This window comes from Miscanthus floridulus, chromosome 11 (genome assembly GCF_019320115.1).
Source record: "Miscanthus floridulus cultivar M001 chromosome 11, ASM1932011v1, whole genome shotgun sequence".
Taxonomy (NCBI): Eukaryota; Viridiplantae; Streptophyta; class Magnoliopsida; order Poales; family Poaceae; genus Miscanthus; species Miscanthus floridulus.
The window spans coordinates 37,765,199-37,788,375 of NC_089590.1; the positions used below are offsets into that span (position 1 = coordinate 37,765,199).

At 44.4% G+C, this 23,177-nt stretch overlaps 1 protein-coding gene across 1 annotated transcript; it reads right to left on the bottom strand.

The window, feature by feature from the left end:
- Positions 1-13,829: 13,829 nt before the first annotated feature.
- LOC136494835 (chaperone protein ClpC1, chloroplastic-like) lies at positions 13,830-20,771 on the bottom strand. Its single transcript, XM_066491008.1, has 10 exons — positions 20,585-20,771; positions 19,377-19,982; positions 18,236-18,351; positions 18,030-18,152; positions 17,762-17,947; positions 17,102-17,317; positions 16,710-16,927; positions 16,269-16,344; positions 16,098-16,187; positions 13,830-15,370 (listed from the first exon to the last, which is right to left on the bottom strand). The coding sequence occupies exons 2-10, from the start codon at positions 19,936-19,938 to the stop codon at positions 14,192-14,194; spliced, it is 2,766 nt and encodes a 921-aa protein (XP_066347105.1). The 5' UTR covers positions 19,939-19,982; positions 20,585-20,771; the 3' UTR covers positions 13,830-14,191.
- Positions 20,772-23,177: the final 2,406 nt, after the last annotated feature.

A 23,177-nucleotide genomic window follows, 5' to 3' on the forward strand; every position in this document is an offset into this window, starting at 1 on the left:
CAAATAAACACCAATTGGGACTGATGTGAGTGACCTCTCTCAAACCCTCATATTTTTCAAAATATTTTGCCTTAGGCTATAATTCTTTTTAAGAAAATAGGCAACAAGAGGGCAAATGGAACAAAACGACAAAAACAACATTCATGCATATGTAATACTTGTAAGTAAATCTAGTTGCTTGTCAAGTTTGATCCAAGGTTAAGCTTCTTCACACGCTTTTCGGCGGTTATCTTAACCATGTTAGACAAGCCCTATATGCATTGCCACAAATTAAACATGTTGTATATTACAATGAATGCAAGGGACAACACAAGCTCAATTTTTAGTGAAGTTACTAAAATCAAGTACATTGAGCTCGTTCCGCAATCTACAAAATGTAGCCTCATCTAGCGGTTTAGTGAAGATATCCGCTAATTGATCTTCGGATCTTACACCTTCTAGTGATATATCATTTTTAGCTACATGATCTCTTAGAAAGTGATGGCGGATATCTATATGCTTGGTGCGAGAGTGTTGAACCGGATTATTTGCAAGTTTTACCGCACTTTCATTGTCGCACAAAAGAGGTACTTTCTCTAGAACTACTCCATAGTCTAGTAAAGTTTGTTTCATGTATAATATTTGTGCACAACAAGCACCCGCGGCAATGTATTCCGCTTCGGCGGTGGACAAAGCCACACTATTTTGTTTCTTGGAGGACCAAGACACAAGTGATCTACCAAGCAAATGGCACCCTCCGGATGTGCTCTTTCTATCAACTTTGCATCCGGCGTAATCCGAATCGGAATAGCCAATTAATTCAAATAAAGCTCCTTTGGGATACCAAAGGCCAATGCTTGGCGTGTGCTTAAGATACCTAAGGATTCTTTTTACGGCAATTAAATGTGTTTCCTTAGGACTAGCTTGAAACCTAGCACACATACACACACTAAACATGATGTCGGGCCTAGATGCGGTTAAATATAACAAGCTACCAATCATAGAACGGTAGAGAGTTTGATCAACCGAGTTACCTCCCTCATCTAGGTCGAGATGTCCATTGGTAGGCATTGGGGTCTTGATTGGCTTACATTCATCCATCTTGAATCTCTTGAGAAGATCTTTTGTGTATTTCTCTTGAGAGATGAAGATGCCTTCTTTCATTTGCTTGACTTGAAAACCAAGAAAGAATGTAAGCTCACCAATCATTGACATCTCGAACTCCTTAGACATCAATTCACCAAATTCTTTGCATGAGTCTTCATTTGATGATCCAAAGATGATATCATCAACATATACTTGACAAATGAAGATATGCCCATCAAGCTTCTTGGTGAATAGTGTGGTGTCGACCTTCCCAATGGTGAAGCCCTTCTCAATAAGGAAATCCCGAAGGCGCTCATACCAAGCTCTTGGGGCTTGCTTAAGCCCATATAGTGCCTTGGACAACCTATAAACATGATTAGGATATCTAGGGTCTTCAAACCCGGGAGGTTGATCAACATAGACTAGTTCATTAATAAAGCCATTTAAGAATGCACTTTTCACATCCATTTGATATAGTTTCATTTCATGATGTGATGCATATGCAAGAAGGATACGGATGGCTTCTAATCTTGCAACCGGTGCAAAGGTTTCTCCAAAATCTAAACCTTCAACTTGAGAGAACCCCTTTGCCACTAGTCTTGCCTTGTTCCTCACAACAACACCTTGATCATCTTGCTTGTTGCGGAACACCCACTTTGTTCCAATCACTCTTGCACCTTTTGGTCGCTCTTCAAGATTCCAAACTTCATTGCGAGTGAAGTTGTTCAACTCTTCATGCATGGCATTGATCCAATCCGGATCTTTTAGAGCTTCTTCTACCTTGGTAGGCTCATAGCAAGAGACAAAAGAGTGATGAGCAATAAATGAGGTAAGTTTTTGAGATCGAGTCATCACCCCCTTTGTTGGACTCCCTATGATGAGATCTTGTGGATGATCTTGTAGGAGAGGTGTATTTCTTCTATTGACCACTTGAGGAGGAGGTTGTGGAGCATCAACATCTTGTGCTTGTACCACCATTTGCTCATGGGAGATATGAGTATCTTCATTTTCTACTCTCCCAACTTTTTCACCATCTTGTGGTACATTTGATGAAGAGGGTTGGTTAATGACTTGTACATCATCTTCATCATCTTTTGGCTTGATGTCTCCCACCGGAATATTCTTCATAGCCTCCCTCAATGGTTCATCACCTACATCATCAAGATTCTCATGTGCTCCTTGGGAGCCGTTAGATTCATCAAATTCCACATCATATGTTTCTTCAACCAAGCCGGTGGCATGATTAAATACTCTATATGCTTTGGACTTCAATGAGTAACCAACAAGAAAACCTATATCACAACGCCTTTGAAACTTCCCTAGGTGTTGCCGCTTCTTGTAGATGTAGCACTTGCAACCAAACACCCTAAAGAAGGAGACGTCCGGCTTCTTCCCATTGAGCAACTCATATGGTGTCTTGACAAGGAACTTTTGAAGAAATAGGCGGTTGGATGCATAACATGCGGTGTTGATTGCTTCCGCCCATAGAGCTTCGGGGGTGTTGTACTCATCTAGCATTGTCCTTGCAAGAGTGATCAAAGTCCGGTTCTTCCTCTCAACTACACCATTTTGTTGAGGAGTATAGGTTGCGGAGACTTCATGTTTGATTCCAACTTCATCACAATAAGCTTCTATGTTTGTGTTGTCAAACTCTTTGCCATTGTCACTTCTTATCTTCTTGAGCTTCACTTCAAATTCATTTTGAGCTCTCTTGGCAAACTTCTTGAAACAAGATGCAACTTCGGATTTGTCATGAAGGAAGAACACCCATGTATATCTTGAATAGTCATCCACAATCACAAGACAATAGAGATTTCCTCCCAAACTCTTGTATGTTGTTGGTCCAAATAAATCCATGTGTAGGAGTTCTAGCACTCTTGTGGTTGACATGAAAGCTTTGGTTGGATGAGTGTTTGCAACTTGCTTGCCGGCTTGACATGCACTACAAAGCTTGTCCTTCTCAAACTTCACATCCTTCAATCCTCTCACCAAATCATTCTTCATAAGCTTCTTGAGTGAGCTCATCCCAACATGAGCAAGCCTTCTATGCCATAGCCACCCAAGTGTTGTTTTGGTGAATAGGCAAGTCTTCAAGTTTGCATCTTCGGAGGTAAAGTCAACTAGATATAAATTGTTGTATCTAAATCCATTGAATATCACTTGATTGTCATCTACCTTAGATACAACCACCTCCTTCTCGGTGAACAAGCATTGGAAGCCAAGATCACACAATTGTCCAACGGATAGCAAGTTGAAACTCAATGAAGCAACATAGAGCACATTGGAGATGGAATGATCATTTGATATTGCCACTTTGCCCAATCCTTTGACCTTGCCCTTTGAATTATCTCCAAATGTTATTTTCTCTTGTCCATCTACCTCTTCATCTAGTGAGGTGAACATACGAGGATCACCGGTCATATGTTGAGTGCAACCACTATCAATAACCCAATGACTTCCACCGGTCTTGTAGTTCACCTACACACAAGAGATTCAAGCTTTAGGGATCCAAGCTTGTTGAGGGCCCTTCACCTTCTCAACAAGTGACTTAGCCACCCAAATTTTCTTAGGCCTACTCTTGTTGGGGGGACCTAAGAACATGACTTTCATCTTTCCACTCGAATCTTTTCTAAGCATGTAGTGAGCATTGAAAGCAAAGGGTCTAGCATGCTTGGGCAAGGGTTGTGGTGGTGGAGTTTGACACTCATGAGCAAAGTGGCCTTCTTGTCCACACTCAAAACATCTCTTTGGCTTTGGCTTTGGCTTTGATTGTTGGTGTTGAGCTTGAGCCTTCTTCTTCTCTACACTTGCCATATATCCAATGCCACTTCTATCCATCTTCATGACGGTATTCATGAGTAGCTCACTTTGGAGATGCTTGCCTCTAGCAAACTTGCTCAATCCCACCTTGAGATGCTCTTTCTCCATCTTGAGCTTCTTGTTCTCTTCCTTGAGAATATCATTGTTCTTCTCCTCCTTGAGTTTCTTGATTTCTTCTTTTAACTTCTCATTCTCAAGGATCACCTCTTTGTCATGATCAAGAGTTTCTAGCACAATGGTGTTGTGACTTTTCATCTCTTCAAGATCTTTCATGAGCTTCTCATTGTTACTCTTGAGCTTGACATACTCATCATAGTCATTGCACTCAACCACTTGCTTGCCCTTGCTACTAGATCCATGCTCAATGCTTTCATCAATTAAATCATCACATGAGGTAGCTATATCAATCTTAACAACATGGTTAGTAGCATCATGTGGCTCATTTGGTAAGAATTCTTGTGCAATAATAAGGGTATCATAATTGATCTTTAGAGTTGTATATTCATCTTTTAGCTTATTGTGACTAGTGATAAGCTCATTGTGCACCCACTCAAGTTTATCATTTTTATCTTTAAGCTCTTTCTTAGAAGATTTGAGCTCCTTGAGTTTGGATGATATAGAATCATTTGTTTCTTTGAGCTCATCATTAGCCTTTTCTAATGTATCACACTTAGCTAAGAGTGAATCATTTTTAGCATCAAGTTTTTCATTTGTAGCTCTACTTTTTCTAATGATCTTAGTATATTTTCTTAGTATTTTGACAAGATCATCATATGTAGGTGAGTCATCATCATCGCTATCACTATCATCATCACTAGCATGTTCATCATCACTACTATCATCACTCTTAGTTACCTTGCGTTCACCTTTGGCCATAAGGCATAGGTGTGTAGAGGATGATGGCGATGGTGGCGGTGAAGATGCAAGATCAATAGCAATGGCGGCCACCTTTTCATCGTCACTATCATCATCGGATGATCCACTTGATGAATCAATGTCCGTGAGCCAATCACCGACAATATAGGCCTTGCCACTCTTCTTCTTCTTGTAGAACTCCCTCTTTTTGCCATCTCTCTTCTTGTATGGCTTGTTCTTCTTCTTTTCATCTTCATCACTTGAATCATCTTTCTTGCCCTTGTTCTTGAACTTGTCTTTCTTGGGCTTTGTGCATTGATGAGCTAGATGACCAAGTTCGCCACAATTGTAGCAATCCATCTCGGAGATTGGCTTTCTTCTTGAGCTAGTGAAGAACTTCTTCTTCTTGCCATCAAACTTGATGCCACTCTTGTTTAGCCTTTTTAGCATCTTGGTGGTCTTCTTCACCATGAGGGCAAGGCTTTCTTCATCATCTTCATCACTTGAGCTCTCATACTCAAGTCTTGCTTTGCCCTTGTCTTGGCTAGCTTTGAATGCTAAGTCCTTCTCTTTCTTCTTTGTAGAGGATGAGCCATCTTGTGGTGTGATGTGCATGTACATCTCATGAGCATTGATCTTTCCCAAGATTTGTGTCGGTGTAGTGGCGGAAAGATCACCTTGATGTAGCACGGTCACAATGTGCCCATATTTGTCAATGGGGAGGACACTCAAGATTTTTCTCACAACGTCGGATGGTGACATTTGAGTGAGTCCAAGCCCATTGACTTCCTCTACAAGAACATTTAATCGAGAATACATCTCATTAGCACTTTCTTTGGGAAACATCTCAAAAGAATTTAGCTTTTTAATCACAAGATGATAGCGTTCCTCACGCTCACTCTTGGTTCCCTCATGGAGTGCACAAACGTCCGACCATAGTGCATGGGCGTCTTTGTGGTTCCTTACACGATTAAACACATCTTTGCAAAGGCCTCTAAAGATGGTGTTGCGAGCCTTTGCATTCCATTTTTCATAATTCACTTCATCGCCTTGAAGTTGTGCGGCATTCCTAGGTGCTGGGAACCCTTGAGAGGCGGCTTTAAGAATTCCAACATCTAGAGCTTCTAAGTAAGCCTCCATGCGGATTTTCCAATATGGAAAATCATCTCCCTCAAAGATAGGAGGAGGTCCATCCCCGTGAGACATCTTGCTCTAAGCGATTAAGCTTAAAAACGTGAGCACGAGGCTCTGATACCAATTGAAAGGATCAAGATGCCCAAGAGGGGGGGTGAATTGGGCTAATTCTAAATTCTCTTGCAATAATCAAATCCTACGGATAGCCCAATTAACCCCTTGTGCCTAGAAAAGTGTTTATATCAAACTAATGCACAACAACCTCGCAACCTAAGTTCCAAACTTACTCTAGCAAGCAATTCTATGGATGTAAAAACAAGTATTGAATTGCTCAAAGTAAATGCTCAAAGTAAGTGCTCAAAGTAAATAGAGAGAGAAAGGAACGCGGCGATGTTTTGCCGAGGTATCGGAGAGTCGCCACTCCCCACTAGTCCTCGTTGGAGCACCCGCGCAAGGGTGTAGCTCCCCCTTGATCCGCGCAAGGATCAAGTGCTCTCTACGGGTTGATTCTTCGACACTCCGTCGCGGCGAATCACCCAAAGCCGCTCACAACTTGAGTTGGGTCACCCACAAGCTCCGCCGGGTGAACACCAAACTCCCAATCACCACCAAGCCGTCTAGGTGATGGCGATCACCAAGAGTAACAAGCACGAACTCTCACTTGACCACGCGAAGCCTAATGAGAAGATGGATGCACACTTTGCTACTCTTGATTTGCTAGTGAGGCTACTCTCTTGGATTCTCAAATCACAAACACCTCACTAGGACCTTGCTCTTCTTGGCACTCACAAACGTGTTTCTCAGCTGTTGGAATGAGCAAAAGATACTCCACTCACGAGTGGAGCTTCTATTTATAAGCCAGCCTGAAAAACGAACCGTTATGAGCTTCTGCGGGACGACCGGACGCTCCGATCGCTATGACCGGACGCTCCGGTCAGTTCAACCCGCGAACAGTTTTCAAGTGATGACCGGACGCTGTCAGGGTCCGGTCAGTACCGACCGGACAGCGTCCGGTCGCTCTTGGATGCTTACTGTAAACGACCGGACGCTGGATACTCAGGGTCCGGTCACACTGACCGGACGCGTCCGGTCACTCTTTCCCAAGTCTGGACCCTTACTGGAGTCGACCGGACGCTGGCCCTCAGCGTCCGGTCACATGACCTCCCAGCGTCCGGTCACACCAGACTTGATCCCCTTGGTCAAATGAACTGACCGGACCCTGCGGCCAGCGTCCGGTCGCACCGGAGCCAGCGTCCGGTCAGTGTTTGACCCTCCATTCACTTCCAACTTCCGAACATATGTGAATGAAGTTTGCTCCAAAAGATCTTAGGCATTCATAGGAGCTACCTAGAGCTAGTTTTAACAAGTGTGCACCACACCTAACTCACTAGACTCAACTAGGTCAAGCTACCCGTTCATACCCCCCTTCATAGTACGGCCAAAGGAAAAACAAAGTCCTAAACTACTCTAAGTGTCTCTCCAACTCCAATTGACACTTAGAACTAGTTATCCTTAACCTTGTCGTCCATCCTTTGAAAACCGAAACGATTTCCATCGTAGGGGCATGACAACCTCGATTGCCCAATCGATCTCCATTACCATGACCTAACTTAATTGCCTCTGCAAAACACACGTTAGTCATAGTAATCTTGTATTGACATTAATCACCGAAATCCAACTAGGGGCCTAGATGCTTTCAACCGCTCGTTTCCCCCTCATCACACGCTCTGCCTCGGGCTCCCGCGAAGGGAAACGAAATCATGGATCAGAGTGAATTCTTTCTTGAAAAAAGTCTACTTAACTGCCTCAACTATTGGGGACTGTCTACTTCACCTCCTCTCCTATAAAACCAGGTATTCTGCCCCTCAAACTATTGAAAACCATCAAAATAAGCTCCTGAGATGGTTTTGCTAACGTGGCATATTAACAGGTCTATATAAGCCCCTAACATATATATAGGGTTGACTGCATGAGGCCTCAACTATAAAATAAAATACTGTAGCCCTTAAAGCATTTAATAATTCAAATGATGGTCATGTATCCCACCACACTGGCATAAGCACACATGCTTGCACATAGGTCCATTGGCTACCTCCCTCTTTGAACTCTTTTCAGGCTTGTGTTATTGCCCGATGAGCACCACCTTTTTCCTACTCCACCTCGTACAGTCCTCGACGACATTGAGCACATGCACTACGCTTGCGCCCTTGTCATACAGCTCCTCGCCCCTCTCGCTTTCTCCTCCTATGGCTACCTAAAAACTTGAAGGACGATCGGAAGGAGGATGTGAGGGGCTGAATGACGACGATGTTGGCGTGGCATGCTTGAGCTCAATGCATCGACGAGTGCTGGAAGGTGGAGCAGGAGACAATATGTCACATGCTGCTCATTGAGTGTTGTGTCAGGCTAGAAAGAGTAGGGAGGTGGAGGCAACAAATGGCATGTGGGTGTAGGCCAGTGGTGGGATACGGTGTCCACACAACCCTAAAGATCATGTGGTGAGTCATTTGAACATTATTTGATACTTTACGGGCTATAATTCGTGTTTTATAGTTGAGGAGGTTATACAGTCAACCGTTGATATGTTAAGGGGTTATATAGACTTTTAAATATACCACATCAACAAAATCACCTTCAAAACCGTCTCAGAGAGTTATTTAGACGGTTTTCAATAGTTTAAGGGAATACCTGGTTTCATAGTTGAGGGAGGTGAAGTAGACAACCACCAATAGTTGAGGGGATTAAGTAGACTTTTTTCCTATTTCTTTCTTTACATATGAAATTGCTCGTGCAGCTACAGTATTCCAAAGGAATGGGTTGAGCGGATTTCTTTCCTACGAAATTGCTTGCCAGCTACAGTCAGAGGAATGCAGTTTTCTTTCCTCCGTCCTATGAGGCTATGATGCTGAAACACCTTGCTGCGGGGGGTGGTTTCATTAATTAGCAGTTTAGCACTCAAATCATGAGATGAAACACAAACACGAGATGAAAGAAACAACCCACTGAGATTTGCCTAAAGGCTGGTCTACACCTCACCCAAAGACTAACGGATACTAGACTTTGTGAGTTATTAATCTCCAGTAGATTTTAAATTTTGTTAGACATGATGATGAACATCCAAATCCACCCCCACCCCTAAAATAAAAAAAAAAACCTTCATCCAAGTGTATCCAAAGCAACTAGAGTCTAATTGGACTTTCTCCAATCCACTTCCACGTCTACCTAAAACCGAACAGGACGAACAGTGTATTTCGACAACAAAATACAGTGCAGGCAACAGAACAGCTGCAGAACAAAGACTATATTGTTACTAAAGTTCAAAATTTATAACCTCCGAGGCAAATAAATGATTCCAAATTTTAGATCCGCAGACCAAAAGGCAGAATGTAGCAATCCACCACTGTTATTCGAAACTTGGATAAGTGGTATCCATGTTGATCGCTGGCTGATCTGCACAGGTAAGCAATTAGCTTACCAGCACACACTCACTCATTATGGCTAGAGGTAGAAGAAGAGATTGAGAACAGCGCGCACACACTCAGCATAAGCATCAGCGTTGACTGAAGCCCTGTCCTTTGGTTTGTAGCAACTGAACTGAGTATTCCATTGCCCTTTGGATGGAATATATACAACTCTAACTGTACCTCTACCAGGTACATAGTTATTGGTCAACTACCTACTCCTAAGGTACAGGGTTCACCAACTACCTACTCCTAAGGTACAAAGTATACCAACTACTCCTAGTGGTACAAAGCTTACATCAGCCCATTACCAAGTCATGGATGATGTAATAGCTACCAACTAATCTACTAGAGATGACATATTGTACAGAGTATTCCATTGCGTAGCTTGAGCACCATGTGCTCAGCGCCCTTGACGGCGAAGCCCGGAGTTTGCTTGACGAAGACCGTCTCCACGAGCTCGCCATTGAGGAACGCAGACTTGACGTCGAGGTGGTGGACATGCTAATCCTTCGCTGCTGCCATGGCCAACAGCAAGCGAACAAACTCCATTCACGCCACCGGAGCAAAGACTTCCTCAAAGTCGATGCCCTCACGTTACACAAAGCCACGGACGACGAGCCGAGCCTTTACTTGACAATGGCGCTGCACTTGTCCCGCTTCACCTTATAGACCCACTTCAAGCCGATCGGCCTGCAGCCCATCAGTGGATCTACCAGCTCCCATGTGCCATTGTCGTCGATGGCCTTCATCTCTTCCAACATCGTCCGTCGCCAATTGGCGTCGCGTTCATCCACTACGAATGTCGGTGGCTCCTCGACACTAACAAGGAGCAACTCTAGATCGTCGAGCAGCCGACTAGCCAGGCCTATGGCCCCTGCATTGCCGACGATGTTGTCTAGCCTGCGGAACCAGACTTCCTCGTCGTCGTGGAAGGCATCCACGAACTCGCTGATGTCGCTCGGAGGGGAGGTGAACTCGATGGGTGGTCCCTGGCTTCCCTGTTCTACCAGAGTGATCGGCGTCGCTGCTGGATCGCTCGGCACCACTGTCAGAGTGGTCGGCATCGCTGCTGGAGCGGTCGGCACCACTCCTGGAGTGGTCGACTCTACTGCTGAAGCGCTCTACACAGCTGCTGCAGTGCTCGGCACCCCCTCTACAGTGCTCGACACTCCTCCCGAAGTGCTCGGCACTGCCCCAAAAGTGCTCGGCTCTGTTGCTGGAGTGGTCGGCACCTCCTCTCCAGCGTCTCCACCACCGTGGATGACCATACGCTCGATGATGAAGGTGCTGGTGAAGCCACTAGCTTCCCTCGTGGACAGACTGTGCCAATCCCAGGCCGCTGTCTCATCGAACACCACATCCCTAGAGATTACCACCTGGCCTCTCTTGGGATCATAAAGCCGATAGGCCTTGCTGCCCTCCTCGTAGCCTAGGAGCACCATCGGCGTGCTCCTGTCTTCATCCTTAGAGATTACCACCTTGCCTCTCTTGGGATCATAAAGTCGATAGGCCTTGCTGCCCTCCTCGTAGCCCAGGAGCACCATCGGCGTGCTCCTGTCTTCCAGCTTGTCGAGGTGAGACTTGGTGTTCTTCACATGGCCGACGCAGCCAAATGTCCTGAGGAATGACACATTTGACTTGCGTCCATGTCAAGCCTCGAACAACGTCTTGCCCTTCAGGGTCTTGGTGGGCGCGTGGTTGAGGATAAACACTGTCAGTGGTCACCGTCTCTCCCTAGAACTCCGCCATCTTTTTAGCCTTCATCATGGATTGAGCCATGCCTGACCACCATCTGGTTCTGCGGCTCCACCATGCCATTCTGTTGTGGTGAGTATGACGTGGTGTGGTGTTGCACCAAGCCCTGATCCACGCAGTACGCAGCGAATTCCACCGAAGTGAATTTGCCGCCACGATCAGTCCGCAGCATGCGCAGCTTCTTGCCGCTCTCCGCCTCCGCGCACGCCTTGAACTTCTTGACCGCTTCTGTCGCCTCGATCTTGCTGGTTAGAAGCTGCAGCCACATGTACCAGCTGTAGTCATCCACCTAGCAAGATGAAGTACTTGCGCCCACCGGGCGTCGCCGGCGTGATCGGCCCGTAGAGGTCACCATGGACCAGCTCGAGGGTCTCTGCCGCGCAGTACTTCGCCGTCTTCGAGAACGGTAGCCTTCTTTGCTTCCCGGCTAGACAGCTGTCACACAACTCGCCTGCGTGCTTGATGTGAGACAGCCCAATCACCATCTTCTCCAGCCGACCAAGAGCGTCGAAGTTGAGATGTCCATACCGGGCATGCCACAGCCACAGCTCCTCCATGCGCCGTGCAGCCAAGTAGATGGGCGGCTCCACCTTGAGGTCGAGTAGGTACAGCCGATTCCGGGACCTCTTCACCTTAGCAAGAAGCCGCTACTCCCGATCCCTGATCCTAAGGACGTCATCCTTGATCAGTACCTCGCTGTCCGTGCTCATCCAGCTGGCCAATGCTGATGATGCTTGAACGCAGTTGCGGGATGTAATATACATCCGTTAGTGCATGGTGCTCACCGTTCTGGCACCTGAAGATGATGTCGCGCCCTCAGATCGCCACCCTTGAGCCGTCATTGAACTTCACCATGCCGGTCACGTCGTTGTCGAGCTCGGAGAAGGCTGCCTTGGAGCTCGTCATGTGGTTGCTGGCGCCGAAGTTCAGGTACCACCGCTGCTCCTGCTCGCCGCCCACACGTCCGAGGTGGACTTGCACCCTGTTCGTTTGGGTTTGTTTGGCTTATAAGCCGTACTTTTTTAGCCAACGAACAGTATTTTTCTCTCACACCAAATCAGCCAACAGTACTTTCAGTCATGGCTTATCAGTCAAACAAGCCCAAACGAACAGGGCGTTGGGCGCGCGGTTCGTCGAGGTTGACAGCCTTCAAAGCCTTCCCAGGTCCTTCCACCGCCATCCCCTCTTCCTTCTACTTGGCCTCAACGTCGTGCAGTGCACAGAACGTTGCCATTAGAAGAGTGGCCTCATCATCATCATCAGTCTACGCTAGATGAGCCTCAGCCTTCTTCTCCTACTTACGATTTGGGCACTTCTTTGCCCAATGGCCCATCTTCCCACAGTGCCGACAGGCGTTGGGGTCGACCTTTTCTTCTTCTTCTTCGAAGAAGCCTTGAAGCGACGCTTGCCATCGCCACCGCGGCTAGAGGAGGCTTCTCTGGACTTCTTCTCCTTCATCCGAGCAGCCCACTCCTCTTCTATCAGCAGTAGCTTGCCGATGTCCGTCGTTGTTGTGGCCTGCTCCATGCGCTCGTCCACCGTCCGCAGACAACCTGTCACATCCTCAATGTTGAGGGTGGACAAGTCCAGCATCGTCTCTATGAAGAGAGCAATCTAGATGTACTTCACCGGCACGGAGTGGAGGTACTTAGAGACCGCCTCTACTTCGTTGATGATGACGCCGTGGCTCCTTAGCTTGCTGATGAGCGTCTGCAGACAAAGGGATAAGTCCTCCACCGATTCACCATCCTTGAACTTGAGGTTGGCATACTCCTACTTCAACAGCTGGGCCGTCGCCTTCTTTGCACGGTCGGAACCAACGCGTATCGCCGCAATGGCCTCCCATGCCTCCTTAGCATAGCTCTTCGCCCCAACGGCTCCCTATACTCTGCTGACACAGCAGCGAGGATGGCTTCCAACGCTGACTATGTCCGCCGTCTTCGTTGTCGGTGCCCTTATCAATGGCATTCCAAGAGCCATCGGGCTCCGAGCTTGACCTTCATGGTTACCGCTCATTTCGCCATAGTTAGTGCGAGTCAGCGTCGGTCAACTGGTGCCGCTGACCTCCAGCACTATGCGCACAACGATCTCCTGTCGTGGCTGGGCAGCCACAACAGCGCCACTACTATCACCCATCTCCAAATCATCCGTCATCGCCAGCGGTTACTCCGACGACGGCGCTTGTACGGCTCCGATACCACTTGTTAATCCCTAGCTAATTTGCACAGGTAAGCAACTAGCTTACCAGCACACACACTTACACACTATGGCTAAAGGATAGAAGAAGATATTAAGAACAGCACACTCAGCACAAGCACTAGCATTGACCAAAGCCCTACACTTTGGTTTGTAGCAACTAACTGAATATTCCATTGCCCTTTGGATGAAATATATACAACTTTAGCTTGTACCTCTACCAGGTACATAGTTATTGACCAACTACCTACTCCTGAGTTCAACCAACTACCTACTCCTAAAGTATAGGGTTCACCAACTATCTACTCCTAAGGTATAAAGTATATCCAACTACTCCTAGCAGTACAAAGCTTACCTCAACCCACTACCAAGTCATAGCTGATGTAATAGCCACCAACTAATATACTAGAAGTGGCCTATTATAATACTGTTACAGCTACCGAAACTGGTCGGCAGAGCCGATCAGTCCCCAACTCCCAACAAGGAGTGGTCGGCCGAGCCGACCAGTCTCCAGCCAAGAAGAGAATAGGAAGCAGCAAATTATGTCTTAACAATCCATACATCCGGGATATAAGTTACTAAAGTACAACATCAAACGCAGAGACATCCGTATCTCATTGCTAACAAGGCCTAATAATACAAGTGCATCAAACTGAAAATTCCAAGTTTCTTCCAAAAACAAGGCAACTCAAAAGTCTAGCATATATTTCATTCGCTAAATGCCTCTGCATCTATTCATTTCCATAGCAACCCTACTGCCTCACTTCCAACAAAAAGGAAAATCATGAAAGATAAAGCACCTAATGGGGCGGCCAAGTAATGTCAGTCTAATTTTACCATCATGAGGAGCCCAGCTGACTTGTAAAGAAGGCCATATTTCGGACCAAAGATTTTGACCTCAGTTAGGTACTGAGAGCAGGTTCCAGTGGCTCAGCAACACCGGTACCACCGTTCAGGACTATTACCTTGCCATCTGAGTCCACATCAACGATGGCAGAGTCACCTTCTTTAACCTCACCAGCCAGCATCTTCTCTGCCAGACTATCCTCCAGAAGCCTCATGATAGCACGCCGCAAAGGTCTGGCACCATAGCTCGGGTTATAACCTTCGTCAACAACTCTATCCCGGAACTTCTCTGTGACCTGGAGATTAATGTCCTTGGCCTTCAGCCTGTCAAACACTTCTTTCAGCATAATGTCAGCAATCTCTTTTACCTCCAATTTAGTCAGCTGCCGGAATACAATCATCTCATCCAATCTGTTCAAGAACTCTGGCCGGAAATACTGCTTCAACTCCTCGGTCACCAGGCTCTTGATCCTGTTATAGCTGGTGTCTTTCTCATCATAGTCAAGGTCGAACCCAATCTTGCGTCCTCCCTTCTCAATCACACTGCTTCCAACATTAGATGTCATGATCAATAGTGTGTTTTTGAAATCAACTGTGCGCCCCTTGCTATCAGTTAACCGCCCATCTTCTAAGATCTGAAGCATCATGTTGAAAACATCAGGATGTGCCTTCTCGATCTCATCAAAGAGAACAACCGTGTAAGGGCGGCGACGGACTGCTTCAGTTAGTTGGCCTCCCTCAGTGTACCCAACATAACCAGGAGGTGATCCAATGAGTTTGGACACAGTATGTCTCTCCATGAACTCGCTCATGTCAAGCCTGATCATAGCCTCCTCCGAGCCAAAGTAGTAGGCTGCCAGAGCCTTTGCTAGCTCTGATTTGCCAACTCCAGTCGGTCCAGAGAATATGAAGCTGGCGATTGGCCTATTTGGATTCTTGAGGCCAACACGAGCACGGCGGATAGCACGGCTAATAGCTTTGACAGCCTCATCCTGGCCAATGATACGTGTATGCAGTGTCTCTTCCATCTTTAGGAGACGGTCAGACTCGTCAGATGACACTTTCTCCACAGGAATTCCAGTCCAAGAGGAGACAATATGTTGAATGTCCGCCTCAGTAACAAGAGGACCGACTTCACCAGATTCAGTCTCTGCTTTAATCATTTCCTTGCTCTTGTCAATAATGGCCGTAATTTGAGCCTTCAGCTCCATTTCTCGGTCCCTTAATTCGCCAGCCTATCAAGAAACAATTATGATAAGATAACAGGGACAACATTTAGAGGAAGTATAGCTAGGTGAGGATTCACATAAAAATTCAAAATTCTGGTTGCACTAGAGCCTTTGTGCAGCATTCAGAGCTATTTTTCCCCATATCCGATACATAGTCAAAATGATTAGTTCATTAGTTCAACTCACAGAATCTGTAATGGTAAGATAGCATGAATATGTAGAGACGCTAGAATTGGTTCACAGTCCATGAAAGATCCAGACTGCATGTTTCCCTTATTAACCTTTCTATAGAACTCAGCATTTTCCATTGCAAAGTGAAAATAGTAAGATGAGTTCGAGTAAACAATTAAGGGCAGTTGGTTTGTGACTATGGTATCCAATGTCCCTTGTAGCAAAAATACTTATAACCCAACATGTTGCAATGTTTCAAAATTTTCATAAAAATTATGTGTGCTGTAAAAGTTAAGTGGACCTGTAAAATATTTCAAATTCAAATTCATATGCAAAATCAAGATTGAAAAAACAAAAGTCGTACTGTTAGCACATGACAAACAATGCCAGAATGACTGCTTGTCTATTTTGCTTATTGACATCTTGAACGAATTTGAAATAAAAATTTCAAGTGTACAATATGATGTTTTTATGATTTTTTGTAACATTACAACATGGCATGTTTGCTAATGAGGATGCTGGAACCCATGGGCACAAAATCCATAGTCAAACAATAGTATACCTTCTCAAAATCTTGGCCGCGTACAGCCTCGTTTTTCTGCTTGGTTATCTGCCGCAGCTCTTTGTCCAGCTCTTTGGCTTCATCAGGGAGCTGTAACACCAAAGCTTACAATCAGCAAGAACAATGCACAGCAAACATTGTTTGTAGTCTGAAAAATTCAGCGTTAAATACCTGGGCATGCCTCAGCCTCACACGGGATCCAGCCTCATCAATCAAGTCAATGGCCTTGTCAGGCAGGAAACGGTCACTGAAAGAAATAAAAGCAATATAAATTTCCATTTAAATCACAATCAAATGATTGATCTGCTTGATAAAAAATGTCGTTTCTCTAGAATATTTTCTTAAAAAACTAAACTACCCACCCTCCCTCCCTCTGTATTTGTTCAGATATAATTATAATATTTGACTGGCCCAGAAAATGTACATGGATCCTTAAAGGTGGCAAATAAGTTGCTCAAAATCCAAAACTGATCATTCAAGTTAGCACTTTGGTAACAAATTATCAAAACAAAATATATAACACCACCACTGCCAAGTCCATATGACTTCTTAAAAAGGGAAAATTCAAGTGGATATATAACACACTACTCAAAGATTTGGTGATTTGCAAACCTTATATACTGATAAGACAGTCGTGCAGCAGCAATTAAAGCATCATCTGTGTATCGCAGTTTGTGATGGAGTTCATATCTCTCACGAAGTCCTCTTAAGATCAGTATTGTTTCATCGACAGTAGGCTCAGGAACCTTAACTGGTTGAAACCTTCTTTCCAAGGCAGGATCTTTCTCTATATGCTTCCTATACTCATCCAGCGTTGTGGCACCAATGCACTACACAGATAAAATCATCAGGAATGTGGTTAATTTGGGGAAATTACAAAACTCTGGAGTCAGTCTAGATGAGGGCTTTGGGACCTTATCCTTCTTCAAAACAAACCATACAAATGAGCTAATAAGATATAACAAAATGCTAGAAGCACCAGAATTCAGAGTCAGGAACTATACCTGTAGTTCACCTCTTGCAAGAGCTGGCTTCAAAATATTAGCAGCATCAATTGCACCTTCTGCTGCACCTGCTCCGATCAGTGTGTGTACTTCATCAATAAAGAGAATAATGTCTTCATTTTGCTTAATTTCCTCCATAAGTTTCTTTAGTCTCTCTTCAAACTCTCCACGGTATTTGGTTCCAGCAACAAGGAGCCCCATGTCAAGCGTAATAACCTAACCAAAGAAAGGAATAAATACTGTTTAGTCCTCGAAACAATAAAAGGATGAACAGTAACACCTGAGTACAAGTTGCAAAAAAGTTTTGTTCTCTTTTCACCAACATCTGATGTCAGAAATCAGTACAGATCCAAGCAATCCCACCAATGGCAATCAACCCAGCAAAGTAAATTCATGAAATAGTCTGGACTGGCCATGTCACATATGTAGTAGCCCATGTTTTAAAAAAACATATGGAGTAGCCCAGCAAAGGAGCCTTTTTATACATTTTCAGCTACTTTTGTAAATTAATACAACATTATCTGCTACTTTTGTAAAATGAACACAGTGAATTCAGGCCCAAGGGCAACGTTGGAAGAAATGCAATAATACTGCTACTCATCTACACAAGAATAGAACCAAAAAAAAAATCTTAAGCGCCACAGGATGGTCCAAACTAACCTTCTTTCCTTCTATTGTTTCAGGAACATCCCCATTAGCAATACGTTGAGCAAGCCCCTCAGCAATAGCAGTCTTGCCGACACCAGGCTCTCCAATTAGGCAGGGGTTGTTCTTTGTCCGCCTGCCCAAAATCTGAGTAACACGCTCAATCTGGTCCCGTCTACCAACAACTGGGTCCAATTTTCCCTGAAGAAGAAGACAGTGATCATTATTTGTCTTCACTAGTTACTTACACAAAAAAACAATTAAGTTGGGGAATAGGAAATACCTCCTCTGCTAATTTCGTCAAATTAGTACCGTATTCTTCAAGTGTGGGCATCTTCTGGCCACTGCTTCCTCCACCAACTCCAGCCCCAACGGCTTCTGTGCTTTCCCCAACCATTCTGATCACCTGAATATCATGTCAAACATCAGTCCCTGCACAATTTGGTTCAAAAAAATTGGGTAACAAAAAGATCAACAAAAGATAATTGCCTGGGTACGGATGTTGTTTGGATCAGCACCAAGGCTTTCGAGCACACGAGCAGCAACACCTTCACCCTCACGAAGTAGCCCAAGGAGTAAGTGTTCAGATCCTATATAGTTATGCCCTGAGAAACCAACATAGAAGAACATAAGTGAGACAATTATGCACATATTATTTTATAACAAACAATTAATCCCTCACAGGTGGAAAATTTTGAACTCAAAAATGGTAAATAGCTAACCAACTTGCAATGCTTGTTTTAATCATTTAATGACAGTATGTATCAAAAGATCCGGTATGTATCAATAATTGATAGTGCCTGATTTCTACTCAAACCCCACATGATTTAATGGTCCCCATACTAACTTGGCATCATTCTGAATCAATAATTAGTCACGGATTCAAACATATCTGCACATGTTAGTGATCAATCTACAATGTATCATTATCAAGTATCGACAAACATACACTGAGTGTCTTGCATGTCTAGTATGAGAAAGTCAGAACAGGGTACCATACTGGGAACAGAAAAACAAGAGTTTAATTTACACTGACCAAATTAAAAATTTAGAGGCAAAAAAGTCCACAGAAAATTCATGTGTGCTTCTTACGACAAACACCCTAGTCTCATAGACTCAAAACTGAACTATAGACAAGTAGCAAGCGTTGTATAAGGACCAGACAAGCCCATTTGGTATCACTTGGTTTCAACTGAACTAAAACAAATATAAATCAGCATCATCTTCAAGAACAATACAATAATTGACATTCCATGCTTCTTCGCAACTTATAGTGCAATGATATATAAAAGGACATCAGAGTGTGTATTATAATAAGCTATTATGGTAGTGCTTTCTTTCTACTCAAATCACATAAAACAGCCACCCTTTTCATTCATATTTCTTAATGAGCAACCAGTAAACAAACATACACTAGTATTTTGCATGTCCAGTAAAAAATGGGGAAGAAAAATACAATGCCATACCAGGAATTGAAAAGATTAGAATTTACACTGATTCGATTAAAATTTTCAAGGTGCATCAACAAAGCCCACCAAAAGTAGTCAGATAAAATTATAGGTAAATACATTAACCAACCAGACCTAATAACACAAAATGAACTAACTATATAGATAGGTGAAGATAATACCAAGCTGACGAGCTTCTTCAAGGGACAATTCCAATACACGTTTTGCACGAGGAGTGAATGGGATTTCAACAGCCACAAACCCGCTGCCACGTCCAATTATCTTCTCAACTTCAACTCGGGCATCCTTAAGATTGATTCCCATAGACTTCAGAACCTTCGCAGCAATTCCCGTGCCCTCACCAATAAGCCCCAGCAAAATCTGCTCTGTCCCAACAAAGTTGTGTCCCAGGCGCCTTGCCTCCTCCTGCGCCAGCATAATCACCTTGATTGCCTTCTCAGTGAAGCGTTCAAACATGGCACGAACAACCCCTCTTGAGGCCGACCCACGCGGCCTCGCAATCTGACTTGCCACGATCGATCCGAAGTCACGCTTGATCACGGACCTCGTGTCCAAAAAGTTTGTCTGGCGCAGCCCTTGGAAGCCACCAAGAGTAAGAGTCCTTGTTGGCATATTGCGCACCATTGTAGCATTTGTTCTGGCCCTTGCACGCGCGCGGAGCCGACCTGAGCTGCTTCTGCAAACGGTTGGAACAATCGCAGACTGAACTAGAGCGCCCTCCATGTTGAACTAGCAGAAGGCAATCCCAGGACTATATGCACCAAGCCCTGCAAATTTGTAACAGGAACTAAGTAAAACTGTAAATATCACAAAATGTTGTGCAGGTGCAGCTAACCAAACTAATTCACATGGAAGAAAAGAGTTTGCAACTAAATCTGAAGGTGGCAAGGATTCACGGAAGTATCAAATACAATAGCAACCACCATACTGAAACGGTTGCAGGTCTCGAATAGATTATATTTCCTCGAATCGACTCTACAGCCTTTATGTGCCGACACAGGCGCGCACGCTTTAGAATCCCACATCGATTTACCCCTCCAGCCGCCGCTCTGCGTTACTAACTTCAACGAAACAGAGTCGAGAGATATGGCTGCTGGTTGAGGCAACAAGACGCCCTCTAAATCGTATCAGCAGAACCTCAAGTGGGTAACATCTAGCCTAGGCGACGCAGATCAAAAGCGACGCCGCCGGAGCCATCCGCGGTACCCAATAGGAAAGCACCCGCGGATGCGCCGTGCAGGTCAGCCAGGAGATGAGCCGGCGGGACCTAATTCCATCCAACAAGTCCTCACCCCCAACCCAACCACGACGCGCCGACAGACACCCTTCACAAATTCAGACGGGGAAATGGGAACGGGGAGATTATTACCGCGCCGAGTTTCGTCTCCCAGAGAGGGGGGTCGTGGAGCGCGCGCCGGCGGAAGCGTCCCGACCCTGCGCCGTCGAGGCGGGCGCGCCCTAGGCGGGGGAGGGGAGGAGAGGTGGCGGAGGAGACGAGAGGGAGGGGGTAGCTGCCTGCCGCGGTAGTGGGAAGGGAAATGGGAATGGAGAGGGGAGGGGAAGGGAAGGTCAGAAGATAAGGAGAGGAGGAAGGCGACGAGAGCTTGCGCTGCGTTGGTGGAGTCCACTTAGCCCAACGACGGCCCTAGTTTGCCCAGCGGGCCACCTTGCCATCCTTTTATTTCAGCCTGGTTAGGCGAAAATTTGCGATTTTTTTTTTGTTTCAAAAAAAAATTAACCTCCACAGCTATTCACAAAGTCCGATTTTACTCTGGTATATAAGATTCGGGTTTTCGAGTTTAAAAAAAATCGGGTTTTCGACGTCTCAACTTTTAAAATCATTTATTATTGTACTCTGCGTAATTTAGACAACAGCTTTTTCTAATATGGCGCCACATTAGCCGTGAAGGGATAATCGGACTACCTTTGATAGTTTTTGAGTAAATTGGACTAGAAATAATTTTTTAAAAGAAAATATCCCAATATTATTTTTAAGAAAATGTGTAATTGGACTAGAAATTGAGCATACAATCATCTACCGTTAATATCTCTTTGCATAAGCTTCCCTTGCAACTTAAATTTCGCCTTATCAACAGCAACGAAGGGGAGCAGTCCAAGTGACTGCAGTTTCCCTCCCCTACCAAACGCCTATCCAGTTTGGATTTTTGCCTTCCAGGCAACGATATGGACCGAGGCTGGCAAAATCCTAGTGCTGCATGCCGATTTTCAGGGTGCTAAGCAAACAGGCCAATCAGCATGTTCGGTTCGTATCGTTGCTGGTTCATGAAGAAGTACTGCTGGCTGGTTTGTGTAGGAGAAAAATACTGTTCCGGCTAGAAATTTACGATCATTTACGACAAGCCACAACCAAACGAACAGGCTGAATATTCGCCGAACAGGCTGAATATTCGCTACGTAGTAAAGCTTAAAAAAACGAGGTAAAGCCGCCCAACGTGGCTTTGTCATATTTGATTTGAGCTCCTGACTAAAATGGAATTAAAAAAGTCTTTTTTTTGTGTGTGTGTTTGGTCGATGACCCTGAAACGAAACAAATTAACAAATTTAGCGGTAACAAGAAAGCCTTTAAGTCACAAACAAATTAAGATAGGCTAGATTTGAAATCTAGCAGAAGCAATCAAGGTTCAAGCACGTGAATAGCTGTTTTCCAAGCACTCCTATCTAAAGCTAAGTCTTTGGATATATTCCATCTTTTCAAGTCTCATTTTATTGTCTCTACCCAAGTCAACTTCGATCTTCTTCTGCCTCTCTTCATGTTATCCTGGCTTAGGATTCTACTATGCACCGGTGCCTCTCGAAGTCTGTGTTGGACATGCCCAACCATCTCAACCGGTGATAGACAAGATTTTCTTCAATTGGTGCTACCCCTAATCTATCACGTATATTATCGTTCCGAACTTGATCCCTTCTTGTATGACCGCAAATCAAACAGCAACATACGCATTTCGCGACACTTATCTGTTGAACATGTCATCTTTTCGTAGGCCAACATTCTGCACCATACAACATAGCAAATCTAATCGTCGTCCTGTAAAACTCGCCTTTTATCTTCTGTGGTACCCTTTTGTCACATAGGACACCAGATGCTTGGCGCCACTTCATCCACCCTACTTTGATTCTATGGCTAACATCTTCATCAATATCACCGTCTCTCTATAGCATTGATCCTAAATATCTAAAGTATATCCTTCCTAGGCAAATCGATGTGATCAGGAAGCACTTCTCGCCATGTATAAAAAGCTGAAAAGGCTTATCGTGATTTGTTAAGACTTTAGAACATATATATATATTTTTTAATCTGACTTTAGAACATACTCAGTTCCTTGTTAGTGAAATACACGAACGTGTTCGCGAAAAAAAGAACATACTCAGTTCCAAAATCAATCTCAAGTTAAAATCGATGTGATCAGGAAGCACCTCTCGCCGTGTATAAAAAGCTGAAAAGGCTTATCGTGATTTGTTAAGACTTTAGAACATATTTTTTTAATCTGACTTTAGAACATACTCAGTTCCTTCTTAGTGAAATACACGAACGTGTTCGCGAAAAAAAGAACATACTCAGTTCCAAAATCAATCTCAAGTTTAACCAAATTTATAGAAAATAGTATCAACATTTACATCTCTAAATAGATTTACTATGCAAATATTTTTTTTTTATATATTTGATCAAACTTAAGATTGGTTGACTCCTCAAAATGCAAATGCAAGATATGTACACTTATTTGGAAAGGATGGGAATAAGGATGGCAAAATGCAAGATATGTACACTTATTTGGAAAGGATGGGAATAAGGATGGAGTTAGGAACGAAGGGCCTGGACCAGTACAAAACGTGTTACATTATTATCACAACATCTAAGGGCAGAGGTAAATTTACAGTCTATAAGAAAAAAAAGACTTTCAAATTCAATTCTAGCATCAGTCTTGTAGAATATGCTGCTGGAA

What these genes read in the sequence shown, in the direction of transcription:
- LOC136494835 (XM_066491008.1), bottom strand. Translation starts at nt 19,938, where the DNA reads ATGGAGGGCGCTCTAGTTCAGTCTGCGATTGTTCCAACCGTTTGCAGA. An exon ending in CTGTCTTATCAGTATATAAG is followed by an intron (nt 16,345 to 16,709) that starts GTTTGCAAATCA and finishes TATTTCTTTCAG; the next exon opens with TGACCGTTTCCTGCCTGACA. An exon ending in GCGGCCAAGATTTTGAGAAG is followed by an intron (nt 15,371 to 16,097) that starts GTATACTATTGT and finishes GTTTCTTGATAG; the next exon opens with GCTGGCGAATTAAGGGACCG.